This window comes from Anneissia japonica, unplaced genomic scaffold (assembly GCF_011630105.1).
Source record: "Anneissia japonica isolate Jap-2015-1 unplaced genomic scaffold, ASM1163010v1 scaffold2069_len581484_cov189, whole genome shotgun sequence".
Classification (NCBI taxonomy): Eukaryota; Metazoa; Echinodermata; class Crinoidea; order Comatulida; family Comatulidae; genus Anneissia; species Anneissia japonica.
In genome coordinates this window covers 454,152-467,771 of record NW_022741553.1, presented here as the reverse complement: position 1 = coordinate 467,771, position 13,620 = coordinate 454,152, and the positions used below count along the sequence as shown (strand labels likewise).

Sequence of the window (13,620 nt, the reverse complement as noted above, 5' to 3'; positions counted from 1 at the left end):
CAAAGAAAATGGCATATTGACATATGGCTGTCTCTTATACACATCTAGATGTGTATAAGAGACAGGCTGTAGGCCTACTAAAAATATGTAGAATAAAACCAGTGGGCAGTTGGACCCCTGACAAAGGAACAGGGAATTAGAATTATGAAGAAAGCCATCTAATATCTGGCTAAATCAGCAATATTTATACTATCTATATCTATTAAATCATCTCCAACACAGGAAGTAGATAGTTGACCTAGGTCATGTGACTCTTAGTCGCCTACATACACACACAAAACATTTCAAATAAAAGTACAAATATAAAAAATTGTAAACGATAAGCAAAACTTTGCGAAATGTTTAACTACGGTACATTTTTCAAAAAATAATAGTAAAACTGAAATACATTATCATAGTGCCTAATACTTTTTTTATGTATCAAATACAAAAAGCATAGACATATATAAGCAAACTTTTTAAAAAGCATGTTTTCATCCAAGTTTTTTTTTAGAAGAGATAGTAGCTCTTTCACCTCAGCCTCCCCTTCTTGTAGGTAGTCATAATATTCACCACCTAAAAAAAAGTTGGATTTATGCAGTGGCCCCCAAAAAGTTCGGGAAAAAGAAACTGTTTTTTATTTGGTCTATGTTTTGCTCTGCGTAAATAACCAACAAATGAAATTCCTGTAACCTGCAACATTTTAGCATGACATCATGGACAGATTTTAACTCCTTACTTTTTTCAAGCAAGTAAAATTGTAAAACTTGATGCTTAAAATGTAACAAAGGTTGTACGTAAAACAACACAAGTAAAACCTTGAATAGAAGCCCAGTGGGCTTAATCTTGAGAAGAATCCGAATTGAAGCCCCCTCTTTAGTTCACAAAAATAGCCTCGAAAAGAAGCCCAGGGCTTCTTTTCACTAAATACACTGTACATGAATTTTAAAGAAACAAAAAAAATAAAAACATGTTTGGTTTATGCAGTGTTTAAGGTGATTTAATGCCGCTTAATACACTCCATGATACAAATCAATGTTACAGTGGTCCTATTTATTGTTTTATAGTAGCAATTCCCAAAATTTACAGCATTCATTTTGAAAAAAAGCCCCCTCTTTATTTTGCAAACCCATCTCAAAAAGAAGCCCATCCAGAGTTCCCAAAAAAAAAAAAAAAAAAGCCCAGGGCTTCAGTTCAAGGTTTTGCGGTATAAGAAGAAAGATAGTTGAGACTCCTGTTGCCAACTGGACGCGTTTCTCTGCTATGGCACAATATTCCATCTATAAAATGAATTATAAAAATCCTCTAGTGAGGCAAAAGCAATTGCACTCTTTCCCATCTGACACTGGAGATCGGGTTTGTATATCATACAGGGCCTACAGTGGTTATTCATTTACTTTTGAAGGAACTTAAGGAATTTTAGTAATATATTATAATAAGATACATAATTTTTCATATATATCTTTTTATGCAAAAAAGGTAGAAATAAAAAATTTTATTTTTTTTTAGTTTTTCATTTTTTATTTTTCTTCACGCGTTTTCCTGTCAAGAAAACCGACAAAAACTGGCCTTTGAAACCATACAGCTTTCTTGCAACTGTAACCAAAGATACAACTCTCCATTCCATGTCATTTCGGACCAGCCTTCTTTGACCACACAGCTAACTAAACATCTCATCTGTTCGATAGCCATTTCTAATTTGTGTATACACATAATAACAGACACTAAGATCTATAACAACATTAGGAAACACCACAACGCTCACAGAAGTAATGCGACCTCCGTAGTAGCAGGTTTAGCAAGTTCAAAAACACTGTAGTCGAGAGCAAGCATTAGTTGTTGCCATAATAACAGTACCCCGATGTTTGCGAGCGAGGCCTTTTCATACATCTTCCGGCACAGTGCTTAGTGATGGTTGTGGCAGTTTTTGCATTAATGGTTTCACAATTTCAACGTCATTGTCGAGTTGTTCTGCACGCAGTCGTCTAGCTAGCCACCACATGTATGCAGGCAGACCATAACATAGAATGGTTATAGCGAGGAGTCCAATGTTCACCTATAAGAAATTAAAAGTAGAGACATCAGTTAATTTATTTTTTAAACATTACAAAATTCATACAGACTGGTTAGGATCCAGAGGAAAAGGCCTTCGAAAAATTATCTCTTACATTCTGGGAGTAAATTGGTGAATTTTTATAATGTACGTAGTCTCCTATATAGTGCAGTCTCCTATCTTCTATCTGGTGGGGCCTACAGGAGGTCTGGCCAACCCACTCAAATTGTGGGTTGGGCCTGGTTCAACCCAGTGCGACAGTGTATTACGGTATATAAACGGTATATATATATATTTTTTTTTATAAAAGAAGTAAAATGAATCTTTGTAATGTATTCCGCAATTATGTTTCCACCTTTTCTCTAGGCTTGGACAACAATCAAACAGATTATCTTTTTTCATAGTCTCCAAAATTTGATGAGGGCTAGGATGTGGAACTAGCAATTAATTTTGTTTAGCCTAAAGCATATGCACATACTATTCATGTATAACTTCTTCATTAATATTAATAATAATAATAATAATAATAATAATAATAATAATAATAATAATAATATTTATAAAAAGCGCACAAATCCACTGCAGAAGTGCTCAAGGCGCTACAGGAGGAAGGATCCAAAAATAACTACAGTGGCATAAAGGCACCAAAATGTACAGATACAGTAAATGACATGCTACCACACAAAGATTAAACACAGGGAAATAATAAAAATACTGAAAGTGGAGAACCTTTGACCTTTCTCATGCGACCCCTCCATATTTAGTGAATACTTTGTGTCTCATTAATTCATTTGTTCTGATAAGGGATATTGGACAGTTGATCCATAAGTCAATAGATCCACTAACCTCCATGGTCAGTCAATACACTGAAGGTCATTGTTCAGACAGGAAAGAAACCACCCACAACTGAAGGAAATGCCTAAGAAATAACTACAGTCCTACAGTATGATCAGGGAGTTGTTATAGTGCTATAACAACTCCCTGGTATGATGCAAGTATGATTTTTTTGTTTATACTACATGTTTGATATGTATGTAAACTGTAATACATACATATACGAACATACACTATGTATAGCTTGTTTGTATTATCATGTAGAACTGTCATTTTAAATGAAACAAAATGATTCAACAGAGAGAAAGACTCTTAAAAAATGTGAATCTGACAGCATTAAAGATCATCAAACAAACAATACATAATATAAACAGAGCAGAACTAATGAGTAATATAGTTTAATAAAAAAGAACAAAGAAAATGGCATATTGATATATGGCATGTTAAATTAATTTCCCACCTTCTGCATTGTTGAAAAACGTCATAGAAATCAGAAAAATCAGATGCAATTTGAAAAAGAAAACATTAGTATGTGTTAAGTAGCAATTCAATAATTAACTTTATCCAAACTGACAAATTTAATATAAAAATTGGTGTAAATTGTCCATATGTGGGCAAGGTGATGTCATATCACATCCATATATGGACATGATGATGTCATTTCATACCCATATATGGGCTAGTCACAGGTAGGTATATTTGTCAGGTAACATTTTATACTGTATTGCGGATAGGACTTTACACAGTGAATTTGGAGATTGTGCGCTGCAGTCATTTTATATGGAAAACGTTGTGCAAGTTTGTTTCAAGGTTTGCATGACAATATAACATTATTTTAAATAATTAAACTTCCAGTACACTTTGTATAGAAATATTGTTCTTTTATGGAAAAAGCCATTGGTCAGTTGCGTCAATTAGTGGGGTTTCCCTAATGTTCAATTATGTTATCAAGCTCTATAGTGTTTTGTGCTATAAAAATCAATAACCATTAACCATTACTATTGTAATAATTTAATATTAGGCATTATGGATTAAATAAGCATTAATTTATATAATTATTATTGTTATTGCTGTTGTTACTATCATTATTATTAAAATCTCAAACTAATTAAGTGTACTCACCAGAAAAGGATCGGACTCCAGAGAACCTTCAATGGCAACGAAGATGGGGTATTGCAAGAGAGTAGCGCAAGCCGAAACAAGGGACTGGAGGCCTACAAGACTCCCTATTTGATTGGCAGGATACCTGCAAAGACAGAGAAAGGCTCACCAGTCAAGCCCACATAAATATTACAGTAATGCATTTTGGATCGACTAAACTGGTAGTAGCCACTGGAGATCTTTAACATCCTTGATCTCGGGTTCATGTGTTGGTCTCTTTTCGATTCAGCTGGAGGGCTGAAACACAAGTTGCAATAGCACTCCGTCTTTCGAATGAAATGGTCCAGGGTGCAGTATGGCCCATGTCCACGCTGAAGAACCCAGTACAGTATGTTCTTCGGAAGAGAGAGAATTGTAGTGGAATGCCAAATTTACCACCAGAAGGATCACACTGGATATCACACCATAGAAATCCAAATGTAAGTGTCATGCTATATGATATATTTATTTTCATAAAATAAATAAATAATCTTCTATTGCAAGTCTATATTTTATTTGGTTTTTTACAGTCACTAAAATTATTTTGTTCTACTGTCATGATTTCTCGGTTTACTGTTTTGGGCTTGTTTCCGTAGTATGGTAATTTTAGGGGTATTTAAAATTTTATTGACAATAAATCTTGTATTGTGAGACTACAGGCCTATATCTTTGTGCTTTAAATAATAAAAGGCACAATATAAATGTATAGAATTGAATTACAACTGGTAATTTCTGGATCAAAATAGTTAATATTCCTTCATTTAATTCCAGAGTGTCTCGTACTTACGTAATTGCATAAAGCCCACAAACGGCACTGTGGATGAAACCTCTGACGACCGTGTGCAGAAGAAAACTCAAAATCTGTAAATAAAAATCATGAAAATGTTTATAAATAACATAAAATTTTAATGTTTAATTCAAATATAATTAGTCTTCAGAATAGCACACTAAATTGTATATCTTGTATGTCTGCTAAAGATTGTGTGTCTAAAGGTTAAGTCTCATTTTTTTAAACCTTTAATCAAAAAAATAAATTTTCTAGCATGGTAATGGAGAATGTCATAATCTTTATACAGTAATAGTATTAAGATTTTGAAAGTTAGGATGATTTGGTCTATCAGAGGGTTTGTTTAAAGAGGTGGGTGGGTGAGGGTAGTGGTAAGACCTAACCATAAAAACCCCTTTAAGTTAGAGGTTTTGGGAAAACATAAGAGATTAGGTTAAAGCACAATAATGAAAGATTATGATGAAATTTTATTTATATTATCAATTTCTCAAAAATAGATTTATATTTTGGGCATTTTGAATGATATTTGAATTTTGATGTGGACATTTATAAATCAGTTATTTAGAGCACTAACCTGAACAGCAATATTTGGAATTAGTACTGTCACACCAAAGGCCATTAGCAGCGTTGTTGTGATTGTGAACGCAACTGATGCATTTCGTAATTTCCTGATCTTGAGCGAGAGCGGTGGCGTGGCGTAATCTATGAGGCCGTCCTCGGATGTTGTACTAAAGTTACGGCCATTACCGACAGAAACACGACGTTCCGATGATACAGAACCACGTTTATCTTTTGAGATGGAACCTCGTTTTTCATTAGAGATGGAGCCCCGCTTTTCAGAGCAAGTTGAAGCACGTCTATCGTACGACATAGAACGTTTTTCACGCTTTTGTTGTTCAAGAGCTGCTCTGATCTTCCAATCCATTACAAGGCCAATAAGAGGACTACTTATCAGACACAGCAGTTGCATCAGTCCAAAAATATTAATGTAAGTATTTACTGGGAAGAATAAATGCATAAGCTATGTTAGTGCAAATTTATATTTAAAATATTGAATACCAAACCCATGCTAACTTAAGCCCCTTTCAGATTGACGTTGCCGCAATATTGCGGTAAGCATGCCAGCAAAATAATCAGTCTATACTTTTCACACAGCGCCTTTGATACCGCAGATTGCGGTATTCTTACGCTTTTCTGTCTGAAAGGGTCCTATAGAATGACGTATTATATTGGCGGTTTAAATACCACCGCGCAGTTGTTTTCAACTTTAACCTTGTTTGTTTATGCATAAATGCACACGCCGGCTTCATTGCCGCAATATTGAGTAGACCCTTTTAGACAGAGCAAGCCAGTAACCGTTACCGCAATATTGCGGCAATATTACTAGGGTGCAAAGTGGCCTAAATTAAGTCGGCATACCATAAAATGTATTTTTGGAATAGGCTTATCTTGTTACGGTAGGCAATGCGACAGTGTTATGTAATCGTTTTGCTCTTAAATATGAATTTTAAAATGGTCTTCATTGTATTTTTGTGTATGTTCTACTTTTTATGCATAAACATGTTATTGGTTAAAAAAAAAAACTTTTCCTACCGACCTACCTATTTTTCGGATTTTCCCAAAACGTGGCCAACACAAGAATTTTTTTTTTCGGCCTTACAGTATTGGCGTATCAACCCTTTCAGACAGAAGCCCATGTTGGCGTACTTACCGCAATATTGCAGCTCTGTCTGAAAGGGGCTTATCTTTCACTTACCTTCTCAAAAGATCCACACAAAACTTGACATACACACCTTCTTTATGCCTTTTGTCTTCCTACAGATTTTGACCAGTAATTTATTATCAAGCCTAAATAACTTTTGGTATACATATGAAAAATGTATGTTTTCCTCTTACCAGTGTCAGGGTTATCAACAAGGCCATCAAGTAACTGAGAGATCGAACCTATGAAGAAGAGAAGACGTAGCTGCATAATGCACAGGACCAGGACACTCCACATGTAGATGGGGCTGAAGACAGACTTCATAAAACTCTGCTCATTATCCTTAGAGTCTTCTTCCATCTTCACCTCAAGGTGCAATCTGCAGGTAAAGGTGTTCTTAATATTAAATATAATATAAAAATTATTTAGCCTGATCCATTGGGCTTAAGTATAATAAAAGCATGTTAAATACTTAGGAAAAGAGTAAGGGACTTGCACTGTATTATCCATCACCGCACTGAAAATCTGTGGTCATTAAAATAGAGTGTGCCAATAGCGTGTATCATCGCTGTGATTTTCACAGAATATACATGATTACACACACCATGTATGCGCAAAATCCTTCTATTTTTTAGCCACATGCTCAGTAATACCAAAGAGTATAAACCTGCAAGAGTTCCGACTATCGTGGTTTCGTTAGAACATAATCATATTCCAAAAAGTACTGCCCAGAAGGAGCATGTCTTTAAAAGACAAGTTTCGAGTGAATGCTATTTGAATTCTAATAGGGCGCCCCCTTATCTCACGGCAGTATTTTTTTAATGTATGCATACAAAATCAGGGAAATCAGACCTTGCAATTCTATATTCTTTGATAATACCTACTGCGTATTTAAATTCAAGTGCGAATAGACGTATAATTTGAGCAAGGTGAATTTACCCTTTGTCTTTGTCAATGTGAACACAGCTTTAGAGAGATGTTTGTACACTTACTGGGAAGAATAGTGGGGTTTTCCATTCCTCATTTCCAGTTTGATTTCTTCAATGTCTTTCTCCTTGTTAACGGTGTTCCCGAATGGCTGGTCGAAGCTGCTAACATTGGAATAGAAGCCTTTACCTGGTGGTAGAAACACATTGTCCGTGTCAAGGCTGAGACGTCGCCCTACTGTCGTCACATGTTTCTGGAACTTCTTGCCGCTGATTCGGTGATTGAAACTTAACATGTGCCAGTTCATGCTATCAATATTATTGAAGAAAATAAAAAAAAATTATCAGTAGTAATTATTTTATTAATAAGTAAAATACTATCTTTGTTTAAAATACCTGCTGGTTTATATAATGTAAGAATATATTCACAGTGTTGATGATTCAAAGGTTTTTGTGATTGAAACCTACCCAGTGTTGCCTTCAGGATCTGGGATGGGCTCAACAGGTACATTAATCCAACAGTTAATAGGTACAAACATGGTGCATATGGCAACACCCAAAAATATGATCTGTCTACTAATTTGGCAGTCATACAATCCCTAGAAAGAAAGCAAAGAAACATAGGCATACCAATAGTAGCTTTGTTTGCATTCAAAGCATTTAAGGTATTTTAGTGTATACCAAGCTTAAATTATTTTTAATTAAACTGGTCTGGTGTCAAGTTAAGCTGGGCACTCACTGCCTTCGATGGTCATCGGCTGACATGATTCAATGGGGAACGCAACGCCACAATGTGCATGCAAGAGATTCTTTTTTAATGATGATTCGTTCAGACTGCCACGACAAACAGCAGACGACGTCGCATTCTATAACGCTAAGAGGAAGCGGGGTTGGATTTGTTGGCCGATGGTCGTATGACCGTCATATGACGCAGTGACTGCCCGGCTTTAGTTGAATTGGTTAAGAATGCTCCTCAGAAGATGAAAGAGGTTGTACATGATAAAAGCTGCCTATCAAATGGCCTTGGGTAATAATTATATCGTCGCTCACATCACGAACTAACACAATTAAATTCAATTGTGTTAGTTCGTGAAATCAAAAAAGCGCGTCAAAATACGCGCTGTTGTCGTTAAGAACTTTTTGTGTGGTAAAGAATACAAAATTGCTTGACAACCAATACGCGCTCGTTTTGACGCGCTACTGTGATTTCACGAACTAACACAATCTACTTTGATTGTGTTAGTTCGTGATGTGAGCGACGATATGTCTGAAAATATGCTCTTAAATAGCTACTGAATATATTTTTTCAGTCTTACAATAGTGAGTGACATGAAACTACAGTAGTTCGTGAGTGGGGAAGGGAGATATTTTGGTGTTGATAATGGTACAACAAGTAAATGGATGAGACGTTTTATAAGCTTTGTATAGTATAGTAATCGAGATGATAATTATATATACACTTAGAAATATAATATTAAAAATGAAGGTCAAATCAATTAAACATGATTTCCAATTAAACAAAACAAAAGTTTATTCTATCTGCCTTAATTGTCTCTCATATGTCCTCCTACAAACACTTTATTTTGATTCAGGAAGGATGAATCTGCCAGAGGCGGATTCAAGGTTGGGACCCACCCCTTTTATATGAAAATACAAAGAAATTAGGGGGAAAAAGAACATTTTTTTTTTCATTCAAATTTAAGTTTGAGAGTGCCATTTCTGGCCATCTACAGTCCCATGGTGGGACTGAGTTACTGGGTAATTCCATTACCCCTCAATTTCAAATTCTCAGGTCTGCTACTGCCTGCTGTGTGAATTATGACAGATGGTAAAAAGACTGCCGGACTGTCGTAATATAGTACGGGAGGTTTGAAGAGCAAAAGGTTACTAAGTATTGTGACACAGGTGTCAGCATACCTTAACGATCATGAAAAGGATGGCCGCAGAGGCGTATGAACCGATGTTGAGACTGATAACTGTGGATCTTTTGGAAGGGAATAAATTAGCAATCTGCAAGATATAAATTTCATTAGAGCATTAAATAAGTTGTTAAGAAGAAATTTAATTTTGTTAGTTTCTATTGTTAAATGCATTTGCTTTAAATGGTAATCAAAAACCTTGGTAAATATGATTATTATCATCATCATCATCATTCTTTATTTTATATTGGCACATGGTTTGGTTACACTTGTGGGCCTATGTATTGATATAATATGTATAATCTATATGTGTGTGTTACTAATAGTTATTAAACATGATAAACAGATATAAAGCAAATCAATTTTGCCTTCATCTATTAGTGTGAACCATGGCCATCATCATAATAGTTTGTCTGTGATCTTTTGAATTTGATGTTTGATAGCTTTTTCTAAGTATCGTAGGTCACCCTTGCTGGTGATTACACGGGTCAATGCTATATGATGATGCTGAAACTGATCCTGTGGTCCCAAGCGAAACGATGCACTTGGAATAGTCACGTTCTGAACAACTGTTAATTTCTTAGATCTGAGGTTATTTTTTATTTTAACAAATCATCTTAAATGTTTCTACTACATAAAATACATTAATTATAAACCATCCAAATATTTATCAACTTTCATATAGCATTCATTGGTTTAGAAATTGAATTTTCACAACAGAGGATTCTCTTGTTATAAGCCCACCCTGAAAAATCAAAATAATGTAGTGTACAAGGTAGGGGATTGGGGGGGGGGGGTAAATTTCTGTGCTCATACCTGGAATGATGTGAACGTTGTGATGATTCCTCCTACACCGTTGAGGGCTACTGCTGGAAAGAGAAACCATGATTGTTTCTCGACATCTGCACACCCAAATAAAATACAAGATAGAGCAAACATAAGACTGAGGAGATAAAAATATAGAGAAAAATTAAAATCTTATTTTAAAAAACAAACAAAATTGCTGATTATATACATCTCAGTCTTAAATTTAAATTGTTAGGTTCTAGGTTATGTTAGGCTCACTATTTCTCACATGTTTAATTTTATTAATGTTTTTAATACATTAGAGAAAATAATGACCCTATCAGGATTTGAACCAAGGAACTCGGACACACATGTTCAAATTCTCTAGTGAAATTTTAACATACATTGTTATGTTCAAAGATTTTTCTTGAGTCACATTTACATCAGCCATGCATATAAATAACATACCGTGCAGTCTTTTTCATTATATTTATAATGTACATCTATTATATTAACATTAAGATACATTAATGACTTTTTAAAAATTTCACTTGTTTTTAATTACTCAATAAAATATTATGTTCTGTTTCCATCTGCTTGGCAACAAGGAACTATAATTTATGTGATGAAATCTGAGAATCAACCAGCCAATCAGAGAGATGGATTTAAGTATTCAATACTTAAGGTTACAGCTGCTATAAATTTGGCTATATTCACCCGCTTTATTTTTTTGCTCTTTTTAAAATCTGAGGATGAATATTAAACATTTACAATACTATTAGAATTAGACACACTTTTTACCATCCATACTTTTATCAGCTGTTAAGTGCACTGGGATTTTAAAATATGTATGCACTATACAAAAATGGTATTGCATCTAGTACAAAGTTGTTTCCAAGCGAAACCCCATTTTAAGTACTAATATCAATATTATATCAGTACAGAAATGTTCAATATTATTCTCATTCTCTTGTACATTCTAGGTGCAGCAAGTTAGCAGTAAATTATTTGTTATGGTTAAAATTATATTATATCATCATGTAAAATATAATTCCATGGTATATCTAACATTTTGTTTTACAACTGAAAACACAGGGAAGAAATATACAGTGGTTGTGTCAGACGACAGTTGATTTATTATAATAAATATTTTATGGGAACCCAAGTGAATAGCACAAGAGGGCAAGATACTTAAATTCTAGTCGCCTTACTGTAGCCTCTCGGAGCGCTATGTTTTTACATCTTTGCAAAGCGCATGATTACTTCATAGTCTCATTAAATTTTCTTGGAAATTCATTATCCTAGCAAACGTCAGAACATTGATAGATTTTATGTTTTTTCCACCTGTTATTGGTCACAATTATATTATATTATAGGATGTAGGCCTACTTTTCAGACCAACACTTGTGCTGTACCAACATCAGTTTTTTGTTCAATGTATTTACTCTACTGTATTTTTTATTTGATTTATTCAATATGGTCTTTAAAATACAAAACGGAAACAAATGAACATGAACAGATCAAATCACAAAAGAGCATGGGGATAACCCTCAAAATGCGAAAAAGACAATTATTTCCTACATGAACTAACATGAAATGAACATAGTTAAGCAAAATTAAATATTATTCAACAATATTTAAACAATAAAGTAGTTCACCTAAATATAAAAACTTTGAAGATTAAAAGGACAATAACTGTTGTAAGAATTTAGATTTAAACAATTAGCACTTGAAATTTGCTATTACTTCACTGTACGAAACAATTCCCCCGGGGTAGGTAATAGGAATATTTTCTCATTCTCCTCTTGAATATAAAAGCTTAAAAGCCATAATAATAATTTGGGCATCAAATTCATATTTCTTCCAAAATAACAAATGGGGCCTTGGTACTTATCTGGGTCAAACATAATTATATAATAGTAATTTATTTATTTGATTACATCACAGAATGACTAGTATTTGTTGTTGGACATAATTAACGAGGTGATTGCACTAATGCAAATTGATGGCAGGTTTAGAATCTGTCAAGGATGAGTCCTGGTACTTGAGAGTCATCAATTACACCACCATTTGGGGTCAAAGGTAAAGTACAGAATAGACAAACAATGACGTTTATATTCATGACAGATAGCTTTGTTGACAAGATCAGACTTTAGTCCCAGTAAAAAAAATTATTAGTTTATCACCCCTGCGCGCATGTGTTCTATGGTACTAAAAAAAAAAAAAAAATTTTTTTTAATTTTTTTTTAAATTGATTTTTTTTTTTTTTTTAATTAATTTTTTTTTAATTTATTTTATTAAATAGTTAGTAGATATTGTTTGCATTATCTAAATTATGTTTTACTTTGAACATCAATGCACCAGCAAACCACCCAAGGGTGATATTTGGCTTTAGCAAAATAAAAAAAATGTAAAAAAAAAGCCTCCCTCCCTCATCACTTTTTCTACCCAGATAGGGTGATAAACTAATAATATTTTTTATAGGGCCTTAGATCCTTAGATATTCTCACTTTTCAATTCTATTGTATAGTGAATGCTTTTAAATGTAGTACAAAACTTTAGTAATTATGCAACACTTTTAGTACTTTTAGCAGATAGGCTTATATTTCAATCTGTCATGGACTAATCACTTCTGGGATATGCTGCCTTTTTAGAAGAAAAAAATAATTGAGATAAAACCACTGAACGAAAAATAATATCTAACCGTATACAGTATATTCATTTGAAGTGCTCAGAAATAGTAGTTTAAGCACTGTTATGTCAATACACCATGAGCATCTTTACAGGTGGATACCAGCACATAACACATTTTCACTAATTATTATTATTATTATTCTCTCATTACCCCATATTAAAAGCAAGCTCTTCCCCATCCCCTGATAACCTCATAACAGTTACGATTACACAAATAATTACCTAAAAGTTATGGGGGAAATTGTATTTTCCCAATTATGATAATATTTTTTAGTTCTACCCATGCCAAATAGGTTGTGTATGCACCACTGTTTGTTTGCTTGTCTGTTAGCAAGAGATTATGCAAAAATAGGTTCCCAGCAGTAGTGGGTGTCTACTACTGTTGTGATTTTTAGTGAACTTTCTAGGACAGGTCTTATCTAGCAGTTTTCTGTGTTGTCAATTCAATTGATAACTAACTGACACTGGTACAGGTCTTATCTAGCATGGCCTATTATTTTGTAGACTTGCTTTTCATTTTTATCTTTAGCTCATCCCATCATTCCTCCACCAGATTTACCCCTACAAAAATTACTCGTGCACGCCCCTCCAAAAACTACTCATGCCCCCTCAGTCGCCCCCTCAAATCTGACTTGCAAGTAGTTAAAAATCACCTTATTTTGCGAGTAAGTTCAGGGGCGGATTTAGGGGGGGGGGGCGGCCCGCCCTTTTGGGAGTTAAAAAAAAGGAAAAAAAAGAAATAAAAGAGAGAAAAAGAAAAAAATGATAGCCCAGAATGCCTCAAATGTTATGTTCGGGCG

General features: G+C 34.2%; 1 protein-coding gene across 2 annotated transcripts in view; it reads right to left on the bottom strand.

Moving 5' to 3' along the window:
- Positions 1–1,440: 1,440 nt before the first annotated feature.
- LOC117118765 (large neutral amino acids transporter small subunit 4-like) overlaps positions 1,441–13,620 on the bottom strand; it is an 18,773-nt gene continuing 6,593 nt past the window's right edge. The window contains exons 2-11 of one of the 2 annotated variants that reach the window (XM_033263465.1): positions 10,157–10,283; positions 9,339–9,431; positions 7,890–8,020; positions 7,488–7,730; positions 6,690–6,874; positions 5,368–5,792; positions 4,794–4,867; positions 3,989–4,112; positions 3,327–3,329; positions 1,441–2,035 (exon numbers count right to left, since the gene is read on the bottom strand). In XM_033263465.1, coding sequence (XP_033119356.1) covers positions 1,862–2,035; positions 3,327–3,329; positions 3,989–4,112; positions 4,794–4,867; positions 5,368–5,792; positions 6,690–6,874; positions 7,488–7,730; positions 7,890–8,020; positions 9,339–9,431; positions 10,157–10,279 — 1,575 coding nt within the window. In that variant the 5' untranslated portion in view covers positions 10,280–10,283 and the 3' untranslated portion in view covers positions 1,441–1,861. The remainder of the gene's footprint in view (positions 2,036–3,326; positions 3,330–3,988; positions 4,113–4,793; positions 4,868–5,367; positions 5,793–6,689; positions 6,875–7,487; positions 7,731–7,889; positions 8,021–9,338; positions 9,432–10,156; positions 10,284–13,620) is intronic. The other variant, XM_033263466.1, reaches the window with a different exon arrangement.